At 44.3% G+C, this 25,612-nt stretch overlaps 1 protein-coding gene across 2 annotated transcripts in view; it reads right to left on the bottom strand.

Moving 5' to 3' along the window:
* The window catches only part of SRGAP1 (SLIT-ROBO Rho GTPase activating protein 1), a 164,166-nt gene that overhangs the window by 70,931 nt on the left and 67,623 nt on the right, over window positions 1–25,612 (bottom strand). For both annotated transcript variants that reach the window (XM_054178674.1, XM_054178675.1), the window contains exons 2-3: window positions 7,182–7,377; window positions 5,937–6,099 (exon numbers count right to left, since the gene is read on the bottom strand). In XM_054178674.1, the coding sequence (XP_054034649.1) occupies window positions 5,937–6,099; window positions 7,182–7,377 (359 nt within the window). The remainder of the gene's footprint in view (window positions 1–5,936; window positions 6,100–7,181; window positions 7,378–25,612) is intronic.

Below are 25,612 nucleotides of genomic sequence, written 5' to 3'. Positions count from 1 at the left end.
TGTTTTCTCTTGCAGTGCTAAGTATTAGCAGCCTGTTTTTTAAATTAGCAGACAGAAGGACAAACATACAAATAAGATGGTTGACATTAGGACTGGAAGATGAAAGAATGCATGTGTGGGAAGAAGCTGCAGATGAACTCCAGCTTCAAGCAATTTACCCCTTTCAACTGTTGGTTACCACAATCTCAAAGCTGATGACAACTCAAGCCCTAAATACAGCAATGGCTGTCCTGAGGCAGAATGCCTTAACCTGGCTGTGCAAAAGTTTGCTTAAGTAGGTGAGACAGAGAACCCCAAACTAAGTTTCTTTTTACCCTTTCAGATTTTGCTGTAAGCAAAGCACACAGCAGGTCACTGAAAGACACACTCTCCTTTGCTCTTCAGTTACCCCTTAATGCAAATAGACACCAGATGAGTTGAGGATTTGGGGAATGACCCCTGCTTACTAGGAGCCACCTCTTTTTGCTTCAGTGCTTTGTCTAGCACTGAAGCACAAGCAGTCCAGTCCTCAGTATTTACTAGCCACCATGAACTTTTCCAGGCCACACACTAATCAATGGTAAATTTGAAAGTGAATGGATGCAGTCACAGTAGAGAAAAGAGGGAGAAGTTTTTATGCATGGACAATAGGCTTTAAAGCAGGAAGCAAAAAGAGAGGGAGAGAGGCCATGAGCAAAAAGACTGAAGATTAGGAAGAAACAGCCCAGCAATGCCACATGATCACAGATGATTCATCCTTCTACCAGTTCATCTGGGACTCCAACCCATAGAGGGTACCTCTAGTGATGGATAATGCCAGTTTTGCCATGAAAGATGTTGTAGGGATTGTCCAATAAAAAGCAGGAAATTTGGTTCACTTCAGCAGTTTAAAAGGGATTTTTTTTTCAAGAACAAACACATTTCACATAAGCATTTAAGATCAAGAACTACTGGCTCGAGTGGCAAACAAGACAGCTTTTAGTGTGTAATACATAGTGCATTAGAGTCCCAGTTAAGAAGTGCATTTATTCTCAGTGGTTAATGGCTCTCTTATTTCTCTTTTAGGCTACATACTCCCTGCAGCAGTTAGCATGTTTGAATTGTGTCCTCCTCTAGGAGCCTATTCTCAGTGTAGCCAAACAACAGAACATAAGACGCTGCATGCTTTTTCCTGGAGCCAAGCTGATAGCTGCAATCAGGCCATTACTACCTGACAGGCAATCACTAAGGTGCTTCTTCATTCACTGTGTCCTAGAGAAATGTATTAGCATCTATTAATCCAAAGAACAAAGAACATAATAAAACTGAGAGAGCTCAAACTCTTGCTAAAAATATTATATATATTACTAATCTGGCTCAAAGCATTAAGAGACAGTAATTTTTTTCACCTCATAGTAGGACAGATCACACCTGTGCAAAAGACAAGTGTACCTAACCCACCCTTTCAGTATGTACTCAACCTTCAACACATCAGATGTTATTGAGATTTTTATTTATGGAGTTATACAGAATTGTCAGGGTTGGAAGGGACCTCAAGGATCATCTAGTTCCAACCCCCCTGACATGGACAAGGACACTTTCCACTAGATCAGGTTGCCCAGAGCCACATCCAGCCAGGCCTTAGAAACATCCAGGCATGAGACTTCCATCACTTCTTTGGGCAACCTGTTCCAGTGTCTCACCACCCTCATGGTGAAGAACTTCTTCCTAACTTCTAATCTCAATCTCCCCTCCTCTAGCTTGGATCCATTCCCCCTATTCCTATCACTACTTGAAACCCTAAAAAACTCCCTCACCAGCTTTCTTGTAGGCACCCTTCAGATATTGGAAGGCCACAACAAGATCACCTTGGAGCCTTCTCTTCTCCAAACTGAACAACCCCAACCCTCTCAGCCTGTCCTCATAGGAGAGGAGCTCCAGCCCTCTGATCGTCCTCATGGCCCTTCTCTGGACACGTTCCAGCACGTCCTTATCTTTCTTGTAATAGGGGCTCCAGAACTGGACACAGTACTCCAGGTGGGGTCTCACAAGAGTGGTGTAGAGGGGGAGAATCACCTCTCTCACCCTGCTGGCTAGGCTTCTCAATGCATGATTAATATCTGAGAAACTTAAACTTTTATTCCACGTTAATGCCCTTTCATTAATGTCTGTAAGAATGTTTCCATCCATTTCAGTTAGAGCATCACTGGGCACCCAAACTTGACTCTTTTGGTTTAACTGAAATTTAAGAGTCAGTTCAGTTCTTCCTAGAACTCTTTAGGGCCTGCACTCACCACACCAAAGGCTATTCTCAGTTACATCATTTAGAGAAAATATTCTGTGACCATTACTTTTAAATGAGTCTGCTGATGGTCCCTGGGGGAAGTGATGTGCAAACTCTTCTTCTAAGGAGCTTTCACGAGCTGCAGTGACACTGACACAACCAACTCACAGTAAAATTTTGTCCCAGATTTGCCAGACTATAGCAACAAACAGCTCTGTTATCTTTTTAAACCTTAGAATGTTTAAGAAAATGATGTGAAAAAATCTCTCCATGTGCCATGAGCTTTATAAAGTCAAATAGATTTGGCAGGTAGTCACATTCCTTGTTAATAGCCAGATTACGGAACTAAAATATTTATTGTGCTTGGCTTCTCCAGCATCCTTTACTGTAAACATTGGAAGATATGCTCATCTTGGCTCATTATGGTTTCTGTCCAAAGAAAATACGTGTTTATAAATTATAAATATACAAGTCTGCTTAAGGATTTTGTGGGTATGTGTTTATGCAGTTGATTATTAATGCTGGGGTAACCAGAATCGCTGCATGAAATGTTCTGCATAATACTTTTCCCTTCTGCTTGACATTTTTCCTTATTACTTTATTCTTTAATTGTCCCCATGAGGCCATCTACTCCATCTGCCTGAAGAAACATGCAAGCATGCAATGTTTGAACTCTACTACTTTATGTTTGTAATTTCATGTGCAGCACGAAGGCCACAAACAGCAATTTGTACTGCTTTTAGACACCCGTAAGGAAGATGAAGAAGAGCTGAAGTTCCTGTCTGGAAGTATGAGGACTGACATACTATCATCAGATAAATGTCACAGAAATCTCTGAACTAGATCCTATCTTTGTCTTGCATTTAGTACATTTAAATGAATGCCTGAGTCCTCACCCTTGGAAATAAGGATGAGAAGGAGCTCCTGGGAGAACAAAAATAACTAATATCTACATGTTAAGTGGGTCAGCCTAGACAGGAAGCCCATGTACAGAACACATTATATCCTAGCCCATCAGAACATGCAAGGTAGAAGTAATAGGGATCACTGCATCACAGCAATACAAATGTTGAGACAGATGTGGAGACGCACACAGAAGAAAGAACTAGAGGAAGAACAGTGAGACAAAGTCAAGGTACAAATACCAAGGGCACAGACAACCCTCATCACGACACTTCATATAGACCAACACCAGGTACTGGACACACTTTGTTCAGAAGGACTGGAGAAAGGAGTTGCTGCAGACTCATGACTAGGAGCTGTTTCCCCACGTAGGAGACATCAGCAGGAGAGGGAACCAAACAATACTCTGCTGGTAAGCATGGCCAGAAAATGGAATTGTTAGACCTTAAACTTTACTACAACTCAAGCTGGAGTGACTCTTTGGGTAGCAAACAGTGTTAGTATCCCTCTAGAAAATGCTGAGCTCACTTAATGGCAAAGTTTCATCTGAGGACCAATGGGCCCATCAGTAAGGTGGAAAAAAACCAGTAAGGGCTACCACTGAGAATTAAATGGGGAGCCTCATCTTCTCAAGAAGAAAAAAGAGGGAGCAGGAAGAGTCAAGAAGTTCAGAATGACTTTGCTGTTGTCTCCCTGTATCTTGTTTGTGAGGAATGGGGGCAATCCACTCTGAGACACTTTCCCTATCTGTAACAGGCAGATTTGAGTCCAGAGCAGAAAGATGGAAATCTGCTCCGATCATGGACTTGGTGTAGTTACTCTCCAGACTTGGGAGTGGAGCTAAAGCACCTCCAAAGAAGCAGAAGACCAAGGGAGAACTAAAACCAAGATGATAATAGTGATGTGTACCACTATTAGGTTAATAAACTGGAAGACATATAATTAAAAGATCTAATTACTGAATATAGAGAAGCTTGATTAGCTAGTATTTGGAAATTACTTAGAAAGACAATAAGTGCTCCTTTGTGCAATGCTGTGAAAGCCATTGGAGTACAGATATCTTAGATGGGTGTATTTCCTGCTCTAGATCATGGGCTGCATTAAGCTACTAAGCATGCACTTGCTAGTTTTTATTTTTGAAATCTTGACATTAGTACTGTTATTGTTTACATTTATTACTTGAAATTGATCACATTTCAGCTCTATTGCTGTTAGAAGTTTAATGCACATGAATAAATTTGAGTAATAGAATAGAATAAAGCAGGCTGGAAGAGACCTTCAAGATCATCGCGTCCAACCTATCATCCAACCCACCTAATCAACTAAACCAAATGTCTTCACTTTTTTTCCTCCAAGTACAACCCATGTGCTTCCTTGATTGGTTCTTCTCCCCAGCGCACTGGGACTGTGGTCAGGGATATGTGAAACCAGTTCCCTGTTTTGAAAATATTAATTGGGTTCCCTTGTCATCATTTGGAGTACTGCATCCAAATCTGAAGCCCTCTCAATATAGGAAGGACATGGACCTGATGGAGAAGGTCCAGAGGAGGGCCACAAAAATGATCAGGGGGTTGGAGCACCTCTGCTACAAAGACAGCCAAGGGAGCTCGGGCTGTTCAGCCTGGAGAAGAGGAGGCTTCAGGGAGACCTAATAGCAGCCTTCCAGTACCTGAAGGGAGCCTACAAGAAGGATGGAGAAAGACTGTTTACAAAGGCCTGCAGTGACAGGGTAAGAGGCAATGGCTTCAAACTAGAGAAGAGCAGATTTAGATTGGATGTAAGAATAAGTTCTTTACTATGAGGGTGCTGGAACACTGGAACAAGTTGCCCAGGGAGGTGGTTGAGGCCCCATCCCTGGAGATATTAAAAGCGAGGCTCAAGAGGGCTCTGGGCAACCTGAGCTAGTTGAGGATGTCCCTGCTGACTGCAGGGAGGGTTTGTCTAGATATCTTTGGAGGTCCTTTCCAACCCAGACCATTCTATGATTCAGGCACATGCTTTACATTTGTAGCCTTTATTCTATTTAAACTCTTTTTTAATGAGGCCTGCTTGCCAGCATGCCACCATGACTGACAGATATGCATTCATCTATTCTATTTTTTCCCCCAGAACATTGTAACAAATACTGCAAACACAATATGTAGATGTCAAACTAGTGCTGCCTAGAATGCGTGCTTAGCAGAAGAGGGATCTACACATTGTGTTTGTTATGAAAACAGGTAACAGGTATGTAACACGGGCAAACATGTACAGAGACAATGCTTACATGATCTAACAGAAGTAGTCATGTTATCAAAAGTGGATGTTCATATTTAGTTTTGGAAGAGAAAGGAAACACAGCACACATTACTGACTCTATGCCAAGACACTATGAGGCACACCCTTAGTTTGGCTTGAATTAGTTGCTCTCCTGGACAGAGTTACAATGAAATCCTGGTTTTACAAATAATTCATTAATACAGCATGACTATTTTGGGAGTCCTAAGTGAAAACTGTTTCCTTTCAGCATGAGTAGGCAAGCATGCTTTTGAGAGAACAGGCTTTTATGCTTGCCTTTAGGATAGCTGTGATTCAGCTCTTAAGGTCACCAGCACATACAGCAGGTTCCCAGGCATTTCAGCACTGAGGACTCGCTCCGTGAGAACAGTCATGAAGAATTTATGTGTGTGCTAAAACAGATTTTGTGCTGTGGCTGCCAAATCTTCTCCTCAAATGCTACCTATTAGAATACTTTTGCCTCTCTCATGCATCTTACAAGCCTGGCTGGAGGACTGCTGGAGGGCTGTGTTACCTTCTTGAACATTCTGGTGGAGTCTTCGCTTATCTGCATGAATCGCATGATCACGTTGTTCAGGTAGATATCACTCAGTGTTGCATGGTCTTTGCTTTCTCTTCTCACTTGGTTCAGGAGTAAGTACCAGCAATTCACAGGTGACAAGAGGTTCTGGTCTTTCCTAAGGAGGAGATCATAGTATCATAGAATCAGTCAGGGTTGGAAGGGACCACAAGGATCATCTAGTTCCAACCCCGCTGCCATGGGCAGGGACACCCCACACTAGATCAGGCTGGCCAGAGCCTCATCCAGCCTGGGCTTAAACACCTCCAGGACAGGGCCTCAACCACCTACACACATGTATTATGTATATACATGTATTATGTATAGAAATAAAAAAGTTACATTCACAGATACATAGAATACCAGGTTGGAAGGGACCTCAAGGATCCTTATGAGGAGGGACTGAGGGAGCTAAAAATACACATCAGAAGCGTACATTTATAATTGCAGATGGTCAAATCAACAACACAGTGTTTAGTCATCCAGCTATCTTCAAATGCAACGAGAACTGCTACACTGCTGTTAAATAGGGGTGGAAAAAATTTTGAATGTGCCTTCAGTACTGTGTCCAGTTCTGGGCCCCTCTGTTTAGGAAAGATGTTGACTTGCTGGAACGTGTCCACAGAAGGGCAACAAAGCTGGGGAGGGGTTTGGATCACAAGCCCTATGAGGAGAGGCTGAGGGAGCTGGGTGTGCTTAGCCTGGAGTAGATGAAGCTCAGAGGAGATCTTATTGCTGTCTACAACTACCTGAAGGGAGGCTATAGCCAAGTGGGGGTTGGTCTCTTCTCTGAGGCAAGCAGCACCAGAACAAGAGGACACAGTCTCAAGCTGCACCAGGGGAGGCTTAGGCTGGAGGTTAGGAAGAAATTCCTCACAGAAATAGTGACTGGCCACTGGAATGTGCTGCCCAAGGAGGTGGTGGAGTCACCATCACTGGAGGTGTTTAAGAAGAGACTGGATGGGGTGCTTGGTGCCATGGTTTGGTTGATTAGATGGTGTTGGGTGGTAGGTTGGACTTGATGATCTCAAAGGTCTTTTCCAACCTGGTTAATTCACTTCAGTTTAATTCAATTCAATTCAATCCTATCCTATCCTATCCTGGGTTCCACCTAGCAGTACTAAAAACTGGGGGAATCTAAGAGTTCTATCACTCTAGCAACAGTTAACACGGGGGCAGGGGGAAGGAAATCTCTCTTACTTGTACTGCTGATGATCCTTCGTGCTTCTTGTTTTTGCCATGAACCTCTCTGCCAGTTTTTCCAGGTTTCGGGAATATTCCATCTCTATTTCCGACTTCTTACGGAAGAAATCCTGCAGATCCTGGAGAAGCTGCACTCTCATTTCAGTCTGCTGCTCCAGGCATTTCTGCTGCTCGATGAGTTGAGCTCGGATCTCTGATGGAAGAAGCACACATCCACTCAGGTCAGTGAAAGCAAAGGAGAATGAAGTGTCACCAATCAAAATGACAAACATTCCAGTGCAATTCAGCCTCACAGCTACACCTGCTGAATCTGGATTTCAGGTCCTGTGGTGGGTTGCAGCAGTGGCAGGTCTCACTTCTGCCACCACAGGCATGCTCCCACACACTGTCTGTCTCACAAAGGGCTATGGCAAGGGCTCAGGACCTCCCTGGGCTCACATAAGCAGAAGACCTGCCTCCTCCTTGCCCTCCCATCCTCTTCCTGGCCTCTGGCATTAGCATACTATCTGGTTTGGGGTGATCTCCCTGCAGGAGGTAGTGTGTAGCTTCTAAAATGGCAGGACAACCAAGCACCCTTTGGGCTGGAAACAGCCGGCTGACTGCCAGGTGGACCATGTACATCACCATGAAACACCATGGAAACAACCTTGTGATAAACTCTGAAGGCATTATCCACCAGATAATGGTGCACAAATGAGTTTCTCTGTCTGTCCCACCTCTGCCAAGGAAGGAACTATGCACTATAAATGAGGAGGTTGGTCTCTTCTCCCAGGCAACCAGCACCAGAACAAGAGGACACAGTCTCAAGCTGCACCAGGGGAGGTTTAGGCTGGAGGTTAGGAAGAAATTCTACACAGAGAGAGTGATTGCCCGTTGGAATGTGCTGCCTGGGGAGGTGGTGGAGTCACCATCATTGGAGGTGTTTGGGAGGAGACTTGATAGGGTGCTTGGTTGCATGGTTTAGTTGATTAGGTGGTGTTGGATGATAGGTTGGACGCAATGATCTTGAAGGTCTCTTCCACCCTGGTTTATTCTATTCTATTCTATTCTATTCTATTCTATTCTATTCTATTCTATTCTATTCATTCACCAGTATTTCAAGCAGACACAGATGAAGAGGTGTACCTCTATTTAGAGACTATATCAAAAAACTGCTATATTTATTACCATAAACCAAAGTCAGTCAATTTAGAAGAGAATATGTGCTCACAGTTATTATCTAGAGTAACAGGGGAAAGCCTCCACATTTCTTATCATTATTTGCATATGCACAATTACTATGTAATAGGGCTTTTCTTTTTCTTTCTGAGAGACTGCTTCATTAGAGTTTTGTCAGCTGCCAAAGCACAGTGTAATCCAACACTGTGAAGTAAACATAGGAGTAAACAGTTTGTGACCATAACATATGAATATAATTTACAACCAGTTTAATGCTGTAACAAAGTCTTACTGATAGCAAAACAACATGCCAGAAGTCACGTCCATGTAACTGCAAAATTATTAACTTTCACTTCATTCCTAATGAGACCTTACTGTGGCCTTCCAGTATCTGAAAGGGGAGATACAAGAAAGCTGATGAGGGACTTTTTAGGGTGTCAGGTAGTGATAGGACTAGGGGGAATGGATCCAAGCTAGAGGAGGGGAGATTGAGATTTGACATCAGGAAGAAGTTCTTCACCATGCTGGTGGTGAGACACTGGCACAGGTTGCCCAGGGAGATGGTGGAAGCCTCATCCCTGGAGGTTTTTAAGGCCAGGCTGGCTGTGGCTCTGAGCAACCTGATGTAGTGTGAGGTGTCCCTGCCCATGGCAGAGGGCTTGGAACTAGATGATCCTTGCAGTCCCTTCCACCCCTGACAATTCTGTGATTCTGTAATATAACCATGCTGGGGGCGAGAAGATTTTGGAAGTCTTTGATGCCTCACTGGCATGAAACAGAAAAGTCATCTAAAACCCACTGCTAACATCACATGGAACTGCAAACCAGTAAGTAGTAATAACAAAGCAAAGCAAAAAAATATGTGATGAAACTAGGGATTAATGTGTCCTTACTGATCTTAGCGAAGTTATGAAGGCAGAGATCCACTCTGCTGGAATTCAAACATCTACCTGGAAATACAGAAGTATGAGCACAGAAAGCTGTTAAGCCAGACAGAAGACAACACTGCAGTATTTTCTTCTGGATCTCCTTTGAGCTACCAGCTGCACTGTTAATCATTAAGGAAACCATCCGTTTTTACAGTCTGGGAGGTGAACCAAAGAAATTCATGGTTTGGTTTTCATTTCATTTCAGATCAGTTCACTGGAAAAGGACCATGCCTCCAGCAAGGATGAGCCACTGCACTACAACACTGTATCAATGACATTCATTGTATGTAGGAGCTGGAAGGTTATTAACAGATACAAAACCCCAGGACTACTTTTTAGTGTCCAGTACTTTTAATATCCTAATTGTGGAAAATTCCTATAGACAAGAATCCAGTTGCACAGAGTCACTGATCAGAAGCAGCAATTTTGCCTGCAAGTTGGGAGTTTTGACTAAATCTATGTCAATGTACATGGTTCCTGTAATCTGGCTATCTTCCATTCCCACTACAGATTTTCTACCAGTTCCTTTAAAAGCAGAGCTCTGTACAGAGCAACTATCTGATTATTTTGTAGGTCAGTGGATCTTGCTGCTATAATTCCTCCTTTTCAGACAGGCTTTTACCATAGCAACAGGAAAAAGAAAGATTTTAGAAACAGGAATCAGAAGGGAGTTAATGAGCAGCAAGGAACAGTTAGCTAAGAACAAGAAGCAATGACCAAAGACACAACATGAGAAATGGATGGAATTTTGTGATGCTGTCTCGAATTCCAGTGGACAATAGTGGCTTCCTTCAAACTTGTATAATAGATAACTAAATTACAGACTCACAGAATTAATTGGTTTGGAAAAGACCTTTGGATCATTAAGTCCAACCTATTACCTTACACCATCTAATCAACTAAACCATGACGCTAAGTGCCACAGCCATTCTTTATACACTTCCAGGGACGATGACTCCACCACCTCCCTGGGCAGCACATTCCAAGGGACAATCACTCTTTCCCTGAAGAATTTTTTCCTAAACTGGAGCATTATCCCTGAAAGCTAATGGTGGCTGGAGATGTCCAAGCTCTGAGAAAGGTGGTAAGTTAGGGGTACAGGAAGAACTGCAGCTTTCTGAAGGAAGTTCCACAGTTTCTGGCTATTTGAATCTTGGAAAGGAGAAAGAACATGCCAGCTCTAAAGGGCTGTACCTCTGGCCTCCCCCTGGGGAAGGAAAAGGGGAGATGCATATTCCACCTGTGCCAGCAGATCAAAGTCTGTACAGAAAAGACTTCAGCCAAGCATTTCTTCTTCCAGTATTTCACGTGCTTCTGTTCCTGCACTTTTAAATTCTTTTACTAATGAAGTGTGTAATCACAGAGTAACAGAATCACAGAATACATCCACTTGGAAGAGACCTCAAAGCTCATCCAGTCCAACCCTTGACCCAGCACTGGAGGGTCACCACTAAACCATGTCCCTAAGCACCATCCCCAGCAGGCTGAGGAGACAGCAATGAGTAAGAAATTGGATCAGTAAATGTGATTTTCCCTTTCTGATAGTAGAAAGCTGTGGATTTAAAAACCAAACACAACAAAACAATGAACTAACAAAACCCCAACTAACACCAGCATAACACCCAGCCAGCCTAAGTGATTGTGCATCACAAAATCACAACCATCCAAGTATTATTCACTAACACACAGTCGCAAGCTGCACCAGGGGAGGTTTAGGCTGGATGTTAGGGAGAAGTTCTTCACAGAAAGAGAGATTGGCCATTGGAATGGGCTGCCCAGGGAGGTGGTGGAGTCACCATCACTGGAGGTGTTCAGAAGAGACTGGATGGGGTGCTTGGTGCCATTGTTTAGTTGATTATATGGAGTTGGATGATAGGTTGGACTCGATGATCTGAAAGGTCTTTTCCAGCCTGGTTAATTCCATTCTATTCTATTCTAAACACTGGCTGCACACTACCTACTGCTATGGAAAAATGCACCAGGGCAACGTTCTCTCCTCTAACCAATCCACACGTGTGATTTCCCTAGGGCTGCAACGACTGGCACGGAAAAATGTTACACTGTATTCAAAGAAATAAATACCAGAGATGCCCCAAAAGGGCCAAGTTCAAAACTAGCAGAGTCCACAGATATGGAGGCAGGTGCAGCAGGTGAGAGGAGGGTATTTTGCTGGCACATTGAAATTCAATGTCAAACTGATGCCAGCTGTAATGGACAATGACATTGTCCCATTCTGCTCTGCAGGGTGGCTGATGTCAAATGATTGCCAGGCTATTTTGTGCCAGGAACAGGTGTGTTTAAACCCTGGATGAACACCTTCTCCTTCTCTGTACAGCAGCTCTGAGTCATAATCACTGGCCACAGGCTGGTTCAAAAGGATTCCCATCCATTTACACTACAGCTTGAACAGCCTGAATTCACACCAAATGGAAACCCTCCCCCACAGCCTTCATCCAAGATTTGCACACAAGACTAAAGTAAGGAAGCAGCAAATCTGTCTAATTCAATAACTGGAGTGAAGTTTTATTTCTAAGTATTTCCATGTTAAAAGTTATTTCAACTATACCCTTACTGACAGCACCCTCTAGAATTACTGCATTAAGTATAAAAGCAGGGTGTGTTTTTTGTAGCAGCCTTCAAGATGTGACTCTAAACTTTCAACAAATCTTTATTTTCTTGGGACAGGAGGTTAAATCAGTGCTCTATGAAAAATAAAGGTAGACAAGATTACAGCTGCTTTAAGAGTTAAGTGGAGAGTGGATGAAGCTGAACTACTGACATAATCCAAATCATCACCAGAAGTAAGTTTGTCACAGTTACCTCTTTGAACACAGCACAGTATTCCAAATAATGACTTATATAGCACTGCAGTAATGCAGCACATTACCCTGGAGGAAAAAATAGGTAACCAGTTAGAGGCCTGTGCTCCACCTGAAGGCACCTATGGTGAGTTACAATGCAACCAGACACACAACAATGACCACATACTAGCAATGAAACTTGTCACCTTCACTTCTGCATACACCAAAGCACAAGGCTCCATCAAATATCCAAAAAAAAGCCATTGGAGACCCCCCTGACCACAGAAGCTGGATACTCCATAAATACACAGTATTACAGAATCACAGAATTGTCAGGGTTGGGAAGGACCACAAGGATCATCTAGTTCCAACCCCCTCGACATGGGCAGGGACACTTTCACTAGATCAGGTTGCCCAGAGCCACATCCAGCCTGGCCTTAAAAACATCCAGGGGTAGGGCTTCCACCACCTCCCTGGGCAACCTGTTCCAGTGTCTCACCACCCTTACAGTGAAGAACTTCTGCCTAACACCTAATCTAAATCTCCCCTCCTCTAGCTTGGATCCATCCCTTCTAGTCCTATCACTAGCTGACAAAGTCCCTCACCACCTTTCTTGTGGTGGACCCTCGAAGGCCACATAATGGTCTCCTCAGAGCCTTCTCTTCTCCAAACCGAACAACCCCAACTCTCTGCTTCTCCTCATAGGAGAGGAGCTCTGGCCCCTCTGATCATCCCTGTGGCCCTACTATTAGTTAGACTGTTAGTATTACCTAACCCACTGCCAGAGCTACACCTGGCCTGCAGACTGACACCCTGCCGCAGCACTCCCCACCACAATGCCCACATCTCTGCTGTGATGCTGCAATGCTCCTGCTGTGTCACACCAGGCTGTGCCTAGTCTGGACCATCCTGAACCTTCACTACCAACCATTAGACACCTGCTGTGAGCTGCTTCCCACTTGAGTCAGCCCAAGAGCTCTTTTGGTCTGCCACCCTCAGTTCCCTTCTAAGTGGAATTAACTTTTGTGCTCGCAGAGCAGCCTTGCCCTGGGGTTCGCTGTTTGCAAGAAGCTCTGGAAGGTGCTGCAGAGCCAGACACTTCTCCCTGGTCACCCTCTGCTGCACTGCAAGCCTCCCACATGCTGCCTCACCCTTTGATGAGCTCCACCAAGAAGCTATATTTAAGCCATGATTACAGTTCACAGACTATGCAGACACAGTCTAGCAGCATTACTGGATAATAATACAAACAGCCTCAGGGTCCCATACCGAGAAAGACTGCAAAAGTAAGTTGCTTGTCAAAACCATTTGAGAGTACAAATAGACTTTCACAAGGCATAGTTAGGTCTGCAGGTTTTATCTGATCAGGTAACTTCAGACAAAGCTGTGTCACCTCCTATCACCTCCTTCACAAAAAAATGTTCTATTTTAGATCAGTTTCAAAACACTCAGGAATGTCTGATCAAATGCCCTAAGGACAATACATGGGATCTTAGTCTTTGTATTCCCAAACCATTACAACTTAGTGATTTTTCTTTTTAATCCCAGTAGAGTTCTTGGAGCATGTTAGAATCATAGAATGGTCCAGGCCAGAAGGGACCTCCAAAGGTCATCTAGTCTGACTTCCCCACAGTCAGCAGGGACATCCTCAACTAGCTCAGGTTGCCCAGAGCCCTTCTAAGCCTTGCTTTTAATATCTCCAGGGATGGGGCCTCAATCACCTCCCTGGGCAACTTGTTCCAGTGTTCCAGCATCCTCACAGTAAAGAACCTGTTCCTAACATCCAATCTAAATCTGCTCTTCTCTAGTTTGAAGGCATCACCCCTTGTCCTATCACTGCAGGACATTATAAAGTCCCCCTCCATCCTTCTTGTAGCTCCCTTCAGGTACTGTAAGGCTGCTATTAGGTTCCCCCAAAGCCTCCTCTTCTCCAGGCTGAACAGCCTGAACTCCCTTGGCTGTCTTTGTAGCAGAGTTGCTCTAACCCCCTGATCTTTTTGTGGCCCTCCTCCAGACCCACTCCATCATCGGGTCAGAAGTGACCCCTGGAGATCTTTGAGTCCAATCCCTGGCCAGAGCAGGACCATAGGATCTAGCACAGGTTTCAGAGGAATGCATCTAGATGGGTCTTGCAAGTCTTCAGAGAAGGAGACTCCACAACCTCTCTGGGGAGCCTGTTCCAGTGCTCAGTGTCCCTTACAGTAAAGAAGTTCTTTCTCATATTGAGGTGAAACTTCCTGCGCTGTAGTTTGCATCCATTGCCCCTTGTCCTGTCACAGGGCACATGTGAGAACGTATATATCCCTCTCAACACCTATATCCCTCATTCTCGTCATTCATGGTACCCAGATCATATTTCAAAGGAAAAGGTTCAGACCTTAAGTTCTGCCTAAATACAATTTGGTGACCAACATGCACTTGTCATTAATCAGGGATTGGAGCATTAATCATCTTGCACTTCCTCCTTGAAGACACTTGAGTATTTAGCGTATGAATGGCTGATATCTGAGCCCACTGCTAGAAGCTTGGGTGCTGCATCAGGGCACTGATCTTTACAGTTTCATCCCAGTCTTCTGCCTTTGTAAGGGCTTGCTTTCAGCTCCTCTGTCAAGATGGGTACACCTTGGTACAGCTGAACACAGCTGGCCAGCATCTGCAGCTCAGATTTTATTTCAGGACAGTGCTTAACTCCAGCCCACTAAGGATGCTGCCAGCAGAGAAAATGCTGCAGGAGTCTCTGAGAGGGGCCTGGAGGTGCCCCTGTGGACAGTTAGTAGCCCTTAATGCTATACCACCTCTAGGATCAGCGCTCCAACACATCCCAGGGACATTATCCAGCCTCTCAACAAACAAAAAGATAAAGATGATGAGAGGCATCAGCCCTGGGGTGGGTGGTTTGGCTGAACTGCTGATAGTCCTCTCTGAGATACACAGCTTAAAGGTACTAGTGCTGGACCATGACTAGAAAGCTATTTATGTGTTTCTATGACAAATGGCCAGGGAAGCTCTGTGGTCAGCAGGGCCTGTGGTTCACTCTCTCTTCTAGGTCATTGCTGCCATTTTCCTGGACCACAAGCAGGAAATTCCACTTCAAACGCCAGGAAATTCCACCAGCCTGAGAGCTGATGAGAGATGCTGGGGTGAGGATCTTGCAGGCTACTGCAGAAATGCCTTTAAATAGATCATGAGACTGTCCCACAACATTAACTTTCTATGACAGACCAGTGGAAAGCACTTCCCTGTGTTCAACATGCAACTAAGAAGTATGGCTGCATGCCCTTGAGCTTTTGAAGGCAGAATTTTTGTGGACTTTGTTCTTCTCCCCTGCTGATTTCACTCAGGACACTGAGCATACAGCTATAGAATAGAATAGAGTAGAGTAGAGTAGAGTAGAGTAGAGTAGAGTAGAGTAGAGTAGAGTAGAGTAGAGTAGAGTAGAGTAGAATAGAGTAGAGTAGAGTAGAGTAGAGTAGAGTAGAGTAGAGTAGAGTAGAGTAGAGTAGAGTAGAATAGAATAGAATAGAATAGAATAGAATAGAATAGAATAGAATAGGAGTAGAGTAGAGTAGAGTAGAGTAGAGTAGAGTAGAGTAGAGTAGAGTAGACCAGACCAGACCAGACCAGACCAGACCAGATTGGAAAAGACCTTTGAGATCATCAAGTCCAACCTATCATCCAACACCATCTAATCAACTAAACCATAGTGCCAAGCACCCCATGCAGTCTCTTCCTAAACACCTCCAATGATGGTGACTCCACCACCTCCCTGGGCAGCACATTCCAATGGCCAATCTCTCTTTCTATGAAGAACTTCTTCCTAACCCCCAGCCTAAACCTCCCCTGGCACAGCTTTATGCATGTTTACAGTTGAAGTGAAACCTCTGCAATGCATGCCTCAGCTCTAAATTTACTGTTTGGCTTTGTGCCATTTCCCTGAGAATTCATTTTGAACTTTTTGGTTTGGGTTCTTTTCTGGGGGGATGTGGTTGAAGTTGCCTTCCAAAGAACATGTGTCTAGGCCTGTAAAAATGGATGGGGAGTGAGAATCAAGCCTGGTAGCTGATGGGTCAGGAAGCTGCAGCCCTCGTTGACATCTGTCAACCCTTTCAAAAACTGTAAACCTCATTCATTCCAGCACTTTGGCATGCTTCAAGATAAAAAACCATCCTCCTGCAGCCATTAGCAAGAAAGCTGATGTAGAAGCCATTTGAAGGATGAAGACAATTGTTTACAGGTCACTTCAGTTGTGCTGAAACAAAGAGAGCAGAGAAAGAAGGAAGTCTCTCCTTGTGGCTGCAGACTTCATTCTACAGATCCAAGCAAACACTCCTGACTACTGCAGTCCAGACTGAGAAACAACATGCTCCCAAGCAGAACCATGTAACTGAGGGATCCCAGTGGACAGGATCCAAAAGGGGTGGCTGTATTAGGGCACCTTCTAGTTCCCCTTGAAATGGGAAGACATGTCTGTTAGGAGCCAAGAAAACCTCTATACGTAGCTGAAGAAGCTTTTTTTCTTGTTGTTCTTGGACTAATGCCCTCCTGCTATTCACAGCCACAGCTGCTGGTCACTTGGCTGCCTACAGACCAAACCTGAATGGAGGGCAGCGCGCCAGCTCAGGACTTGGCAGGACACTTCTTGCCACAGTGCTCCTGCCAAGCGACCGTGGATTTAAACAGGCAGTCTGTCTGCACCACATTTTGAGTGCTGCTGCTTTTGCGGCAACTGTTCCTTTGCACACATAACTAAGCACTGGCACTACCTCCTACCGAAGCTTCAGCACGGCAGACTTTGTCCTGGTCACAGGAGCTGGGTGTCTGAGTGCAAAAATGTCTATCCCTCAGAGGAGAAGGAACTTGGTTTTGCTCAACTGTGTCCAGTTCTGGGCCCCTCAGTTCAGGAAAGATACTGAGATGCTGGAACGTGTCCAGAGAAGGGCAACAAAGCTGGTGAGGGGTTTGGAGCACAAGCCCTATGAGGAGAGACTGAGGGAGCTGGGGTTGCTTAGCCTGGAGAAGAGGAGGCTCAGGGGAGACCTTCTTGCTGTCTACAACTCCCTGAAGGGAGGTTGTAGCCAGGTGGGGGTTGGTCTCTTCTCCCAGGCACCCAGCACCAGAACAAGAGGACATGGCCTCAAGCTGCACCAGGGGAGGTTTAGGCTGGATGTTAGGAAGAAGTTCTTCACAGAAAGAGAGATTGCCCACTGGAATGGGCTGCCCAGGGAGGTGGTGGAGTCACCATCACTGGAGGTGTTTAGGAAGAGACTGGATGGGGCACGTGGTGCCATGGTTTAGTTGATTAGATAGTGCTAGGTGATAGGTTGGACTCGATAATCTCAAAGGTCTCTTCCAACCTGGTTAATTCTGTTCTATCCTGTTTCATTCATTCACTGAAATTGCAGCTCATCCCACAACACCACAGACCAGAAGAAAAGAGGGCAAAATGCAAGATGCCTCTTCTGCCTCAACACTGTGATGCAGTCTTTGGCCAGGGTGATCCAGCTCCCACCTCCTGCTGCTGGAGCAGATGCTCCCCTGAAATTCAACTACCCCACCTCATGGCTAGCAAACTGGCTCTGCAAACGACCAGCACACTAAAGAAGAACAAAGCATCCACATCAAATTAGTCCCAAAGTACATTTAAGAAGAACAAAACAAAGCAGAAATTACTCCAACCACAGTGTTTTGCAGCAAAGGCCTGCAGCCTGAGAGAGGGAAGAAAAAGAACAGAGAGAGTGCGTGTTAAGGAGTCTGCCTATCTTTGCCAGGCAGACAGGCGACCGTGCAATAGGTGCTAAAAACCCATTCAGGCAGCATAAGCTGTCACGATCTGTATGACAACTTATTCTGAAGCTTCTAAAGGGCTTGGACCATTGTGGGGATTTTATGCTTGTTAAAGGTACTATGAGTCTCTCCTTGCAGACTGAAATGTTGGGCACATGAGAAAATTACAAGGCAACTAAGTATGTCCAGATCTTTCTTCTCTCCTCGCTGATGAGGTATCTGCCAGCAGAACAGAAACCTGATTCATGCCTCTTTTTTTGGAACAGTTCTTTGCTGGAATGCTGGATTGACATGACCACTCTACAAGGGAAAAAAAATCCCTCAGCAAATCATACCCCTCTATAAGTCTGTTATTTAATTTAGCTATTATAGACTGCTGTGATTGCTCTCATCGGTAGATTAAATGCATCCTTCCTTCTGGTTATTTTCTCTGTATAAAATATCCTTTACAGAACACAGACTACCTCTTAACCATTCAGCAGAATTCATCCAGTACACACTCTGTGCTATATGCTTGTTACACTTGCTCCTCTGTGTTTAAGCTGTAAATTCTCCATTTTAACTAGCACCTAAGGAAATGTTATTTCAGCTATGCCACTTTATTAAGTGGAACAAAAGAATCCCTTCATTTCTATGGCAATAAAAGTAGTTTTAGTGATGATCAAGCTCACATCTCCCAGAAAATTCATTTTAGCTAAAGATCAAAGCTTGGAAGCTAAATTCTGACCTCCCTGAAACAGTGCTCTGTCATTAACTTAACTTATGCTGGGATTAGTATCTTCCCTTAAACTTACAAGAAGCTTATGCTCATCCAACAGACATATTGCTATCAAAGCAGTCAATCTCTTTCCCTCTTTCCTCCAGGATACACAACTCTCCCAGGTCACCAAATCTCAGTACCAGAACCTCTACAGAAAGGACTAACCCATAGAGGAAAAAAAAGTGTTTTCTGTCAGTTACATTCCATGAGTATCGTCAGAGCAGGGAAGAAAAGGGCAGATATAGCTCAGACTACTCATGTCAGCTTCAGTCTCTTTTGAAAGCTTCCCAAAAGTTGGTAGCTATAAGCAAGATAACTTCCCAGCAGCTGCTTACACTGGAGAGGAGCACACATGAACTCTGGAGAGCTGCCGATTGTAGATTGATGGCTGGGGCTGCGAAACAAATTCAGCCCTACAAATGGAATGATCCTTGGTGCTCAGCAGAGAAGCTGTTCTGACGTGAACACAGCACCACTGGACAGGTCAGGTGGCGCTCAGACAGCTCTTTTATTCCTGCCTTGCTTCAACCTTTCACTACTCCATCTTAAAATCTCAACCATTTTTCCCTAGGGGGTAGCTGGTACCCCTCATAAACCACTTCTTAGCATGTCTTGTTCATCACATCAGAACAAGAGGACATAGTCTCAGGCTGCACCAGGGCAGGTTCAGGCTAGATGTTAGGAAAAAGTTCTATACAGAAAGAGTGATTGCACATTGGAATGGGCTGCCTGGGGAGGTGGTGGGGTCGCCATCACTGGAGGTTTTCAGGAGAAGACTTGATGGGGTGCTTGGTGCCGTGGGTTAGTTGTTTGGGTGGTGTTGGATTGGTTGATGGGTTGGACGCGATGATCTTGAAGGTCTCTTCCAACCTGGTTTATTCTATGTATTCTATGTATTCTATTCTATGTATTCTATGTTTTACTGCTCCTGGAATGCTTATGTGTTCTGCAAATTAAACCAACCTACAAGGTGTTGGGTTTTGGGTGGCAGTCAATTCTCTTCATAGACAAACCGCTGTCAAGTTTTACCTTTCCAGATGTGTAACACTTAACTGTTGTACTTTTATTTCAGGTCACCTGGAACTTCCCCCACACCCCCCAGTCTCCTCATTTTTACAGAAATTAGAATACATAGAATACATAGAATAAACCAGGTTGGAAGAGACCTTCAAGATCATCGCGTCCAACCCATCAACCAATCCAACACCGCCCAAACAACTAACCCACGGCACCAAGCACCCCATCAAGTCTTCTCCTGAAAACCTCCAGTGATGGCAACTCCACCACCTCCCCAGGCAGCCCATTCCAATGTGCAATCACTCTTTCTGTATAGAACTTTTTCCTAACATCTAGCCTGAACCTCCCCTGGCGCAGCCTGAGACTGTGTCCTCTTGTCCTGGTTCTGGCCGCCTGGGAGAAGAGACCAACATCCGTCTGTCTACAACATCCCTTCAGGTAGTTGTAGAGAGAATTCTCCCTCATTTTAATAAAGAACTGATAATATTTGCTTTTTTAAAAACCAGCCATTTTTTCTTGGTTGGTGTTTTGTTATTTTTAAAGCCAGAACTGACTTGAGGGCACAGCCACAAAGTTTTCTACTGTGTGTAGAGCTGATGACCTGTACAATGAAATAAGCAATATAATGTGAACCATCGCTGAGCCTCTGCCAATGGAAAGCAACCATGAGAGTGCAAAGAAGTCACCAAATGCATCTTAATCAGCATTCTCCAAAACAGTTTCATTTCAGTTACATTTCCAGGCCCAGTGCCCCACTGACAAGGGTTATTTCTGGGCCCACAACCCTAACCTTCCTGGGTGCTAGATGAAATGGTCAACTGGCCACAGAATTTCCTTAGGAGGTGGTGTAGGCTGCTAACCCTTCAAAAGGCTCCTCTCAGATGAGTGATGTAAGGCATCAAACTACAGCAACAAATAGCAAGAAATGGAGAAGAAAGGGAGCAGCAGTTCTACAGGTTGATCATAAAATGTAAAAGCAACGCTGGATGTATGTAGGTTTACAGACCCTGGTATCATCTTTGCTGACTTTGTACTAAAATGCAGGTAAGCTTGTTGAACAAACAGTCTTGTCATGGAGGGCTCCTAGATAACCTTCAGGTTCTCACATGCAACTATTTGGTCACTACTATACTGTTTTTGACAATTTCCCCTTTAAGTAGGAGCAAAAAGGAGGAAACTGTGAGGCAGATGGAAGATGCTGTCCATTCCTCATCTGCACAGCATTCTGAGAATGCAAGAGCTGTGGGATACAAGAGCACTAGGGAATGCCTGACACTGCCCAATTATCTCAACATGGCAGATTCAGATCCACTTTTTTCACTCTTACCACTCAGAAATTATCACGGTGTTTGATTAACTCATGAGTCCTCTAATTAAATTTAGATGGTAGAAAATATCTAAACCAGATTTCAGACTTCCATAAGTGCTATGATTTTTCACAATAATATCCAAGTGCCAGTTAGAAAATAATATCTGCAGTGAAAGCAAGTTCCCAGTCACTTTGCTCCTTCAGGACTCTAATTTTAGATGCCCTTTCTGCTCCCTGTTTCCCCAAACTCCAATGAATGTTATTGAAAGATGCAATAGATTCAAGGAACACTTCACATCATTCTGCCCTAGCTGAGGTTAAGCAGAAACAAGTAGTCAACTACCAGGTGCTGCACCAGTACTCTGACAAGCACTGTATGTCCTTGCTGTTGAGTCTGTGCACTAAGCACAAACTATTTGGTTAGCTACAGCATCTGCTTTCAAAAGGCTCTTCTGAAGTGTCTTCAAAGTGCAGAACACAGTATAAAGGTAAGTATGCAGCAGAGAAAAAAAACAGTTCAGTAACAAAACCCAAATGATTGTAATCAGCTTCCTCCCCTGTAAGCTGGGTGATGCCAGGCTAAGCTCTTGCTGCAGCTAGCGCAAGGCTGAGGAAGTGACTCCAGGCAGTGCAGCAGTGCCCACTCTGTGACAGACCCTGCATCACCCATATGTTCATGCCCCCCTGAAATGACCCCAGGCTTGGTACCAGCACACATCCCTTACCCCTGGAGAAACAGAAGCTTCCCTACCACACAGGTGTGAGCACTATTTCATTTTGTTAAGTTCTGCCCCAATAAAATCTGTCCTTAATATCTCAAGTGGACAGCTAGTAAGTGAAAATGTCTGGAGGCTTTTTCTAAAAGTGATGTGTTGAGAGATGTGTCTTGTTGAGAGATGTGTCTTTTCTTGCCAAAAAATAAATTATTCTGACCTTCTGGTGGGTGACACAGCTAAGTTAAGGTAGGGGTTGTGCTGGTAGCAGTCCAAGGCAGGAGTTCCTGAGCAGCAGGGCAAGTGGGAAAGCCATAAAATCTGCTGCTTATCAGTCAGATGTGGCCACTCCTGTATAGTGATGGCTATCACTGCAATCAGACTCAGGAATTAGTAAGTAGAGAAAACCTCTTCCCTACACCCTGTGAAAATGATTCTCCATGCATGACACATCTTTAAGAGCTCAGTAAAACATTTTTAGTACCCCACACACACATCCTGCCGCATGCCATGAACAAGAGCACAATTTGACCCATCCATGACTTTCAGTGACAGCTTTTTAAGTCCCAAGGTGCAGCCACAGTCTGCTTAAAGATAACAGGGAAATCACAATTTGTGCTGTGTGCCAGGATTTTATTCACATTCCTCTTCAGTGCAACCTACCACACAGCAAAATATTCTTCCTGCTGCTCATTTATGTTTGACAGAACCAACTCCTAGAAATGCAAATTCAGTATTTTGATCACTTTTGTGTTTTTTCTACAGCTCTATGATGCTTCTTTCCATCACTGAGACAAACAGCTATGTCACTGTGATGCCTTCCACACCACTTTTTAAAACACTATGTCCACATCCCATGCTAATTACACACCTGAGTACTTCCCTGTAGTTACATAAGGTCCTGTCTACTCTACTTGAAGTGTGGTAAAGACACTGTCTTAGACAATGAGCAAGTCTGGCTTAGTTGCTGCCACACTTCTGAGCACAGCATTAACTCCAGCCCATAAGCACCCTCCTTGCTGGCACCAGCTGTGCAGGGCTCAGGGGGGACAGCATGGACCAAGAGCTGTCCTTCTCACCTTGTATCAGTCAACTATCTCTGCAGCAATCACAAAATTATTGAGGCTGGAACAGACATCTGAGATCATCAAGTCCAGCCTATGACCTAACACCACCACACAGACTAGACCATGGAGGACTGGAGCTCCTTCCCAGCCTATATATTCAGTGCTGAGAGAAGGATGGTTATCCACCATATAATAAACCTTTGAACTAAATCATGCCTGCATCAGAAATAGTGTGGCCAGCAAGAGCAGGCAAGTCATTCTGCTACTGTACTCAGCACTGGTTAGGCCACACCTTGAGTCCTGTGTCCAGTTCTGGGCCCCTCAATTTAAGAGGGACATTGAGACATTTGAACGTGTCCAGAGAAAGGCAACAAGGCTGGGGAGAGGCCTTGAGCACAAGCCCTGTGAGGAGAGGCTGAGGGAGCTGGGATTGTTTAGCCTGGAGAAGAGAAGGATCAGGGGAGACCTCATTGCTGTCTACAACTACCTGAAGGGAGGTTGTAGCCAGGTGGGGGTTGGTCTCTTCTCCCAGGCAACCAGCACCAGAACAAGAGGACATGGTCTCAAGCTGAGGAGAAAGTTCTTTACAGGGAGAGTTGTTAGCCATTGAAATGTGCTGCCCAGGGAGGTGGTGGAGTCACCATCCCTGGAGGTGTTCAAGAGGGGACTGAATGTGGCACTTGAAGCCATGGTTTAGTTAATCATGAGGTGTTGGGTGACAGGTTGGACTTGATGATCTCTGAGGTCTGTTCCAACCTTATTGATTCTGTATCACCACCACACTTCGTAGTCCTTGTCCAGATTGATGTGTGCAAGTGCAGGCCATGCAGGTGAATGTGTCTGTCTGACCAGGCAGACCTCCATCCGCATCATTTTTTAGCAGAGATATGGCCTGAGCGTGAAAGGAAAACCCCAGTGTGTGACTACTGGCCCTCTGAGCCAGAAATATATTTCAGTGTCTTGTCTGAATTTCACACAGCAATTAGTGCTGAATTTGGCTCAGATAGAAGATTTAAGAAACATGAGAGCATCACATTCTGAGAAGGGAAAAAAAACCAACACCAAACTTTGAACAGAAAAATTTAAGGTTTTTACTAATTACACACAAAAAAATTACCCCCATTGCCCTATCATGACAGAAGAACTTCTACTGTCTGTGGGAATCCTAAAAAATTGTAAGATTCTAATCATTATGTTGGCTGATTACAACTATCACACAAATAGCTGTAACACAGGCAGGTATTTTAATGCCACTGAATTAGTAAGAAGACACAAGTTCTGCCAAGCTTCAAATACATGTCTGTGTGCTGCTCTGATTTGGTAAGAGATGCAATTTCTAAGTGAGAAAACACAATGTCTACCTCAAAGGAAATATTTCTGGCAAGTCTGAACTCCATTACTCAAAGCCACAAATTCCACTAACAGCTGCTGTGAAAAAACTACCACAGTATCACGGAGCAGATTCTTTGTTCCATCTTCCTGCTACAGGGAAGTATAAATTGGATTGTGGATCACATTTAATTAAATTTATCTTCAGTTGCTGCAGTAGGAGGAGAAAAAAGCACCCCTGAGGTTCATGCTAATGGGAATAGGAAAAAAAGTATCCACTGTGAGACTGTTTGTAGGTAAGTTACTCCATGGTTAAGATGAAGAATAGTGCCTGCTGGTAAGTGAACTTTGGGCTAAAATAATTTGCATACTTGCATCTCCCCTGGAAATAATCTTCAATCTGTTAAGAGATGAAAAAGCAAAACCAGCAAAATTTAAAGCTGGTGATTTGTAGGACCTGCTATCTGCATCATCTTCCTACACTACCTCACCGCTTCGTCTATTCTGCAGTTGTCTCTCTCTGAGAGACGTGTAAGTGGTCAGGGTTTCCAGCAGGGCTCCAGTGACTGCTCTAGAGAAGCAAAGGCACCACGAACAGCTGGAGGAAACAGACGTGCCACTGAGAGCACTGAAAGTCCAAGGGAGGAATCTTTGACGTATTACTTAGTTCAGGATTCCTTTATGAAAAAAAAAAAACAAAAAAAGGCCATAAACTCCCTTATTATTGCCTATGATTTTAGCCTAGCTCCATCTGGAAGTAGACACTCTGGTACCAAAAGCACTGCTGGAGTTGAGTAAAGGAGAAGGGTTGCAATGGGCAGGGCTCCTATGCCCCTTCTGAGGCTAAACCGAAATTGAATCTGAGCCACTTAATTTTCCTACGTATAAAGTGCCAGCTGTGAGAAGCACATCAAAAGCCACTGCAGCTGGATGGCTGTGGTGGTTTTGCATCACAGAGAATTTGGAATTCACCCCAAAGAGTAAATAACCACACTTACTCAGAATTTGGAAGTTAAACGAAAATAATATTTACAAAAGCAGATTAAATCCAAAAGTAAACTAAATATAAAAGGTAATAAACATACACATACACATAACTCAACAACACCCAGACCCTCCTGGACAAAGCCCAGAAGCCTGCTGCCAGCTAAGATTCTCTCTTGCCATCCCTGCCAGTATTCTTACCATAACCCAAACAGAGTGAAGAAAAAGTAAGCAAGGCCAGGAGAGAAAGGGGGGAAAGGAGAAAGAACAAGCTGTACTTCAGATTATATAGAAATGTGCAGACCAATGGAATGGGATAAAGAGATCTCATAGGTCCTGTTCAACCCCTTGGGGACTGTCCAGCCCCCTGGACTCTTGAATTCTCTCAAAAACTTTTATTTGCAAGAATGTTTAGTTTAGGAAGGATGTTAACTTGCTGGAACGAGTCCAGAGAAGGGCAACAAAGTTGGTGAGGGGTTTGGAACACAAGTCCTATGAGGAGAGACTGAGGGAGCTGGGGTTGCTTAGCCTGGAGAGGAGAAGACTCAGGGGTGACCTTATTGCTGTCTGCAACGAC

Source organism: Dryobates pubescens, chromosome Z (assembly GCF_014839835.1).
Source record: "Dryobates pubescens isolate bDryPub1 chromosome Z, bDryPub1.pri, whole genome shotgun sequence".
Classification (NCBI taxonomy): Eukaryota; Metazoa; Chordata; class Aves; order Piciformes; family Picidae; genus Dryobates; species Dryobates pubescens.
This window is presented reverse-complemented; position numbering and strand designations above follow the sequence as displayed.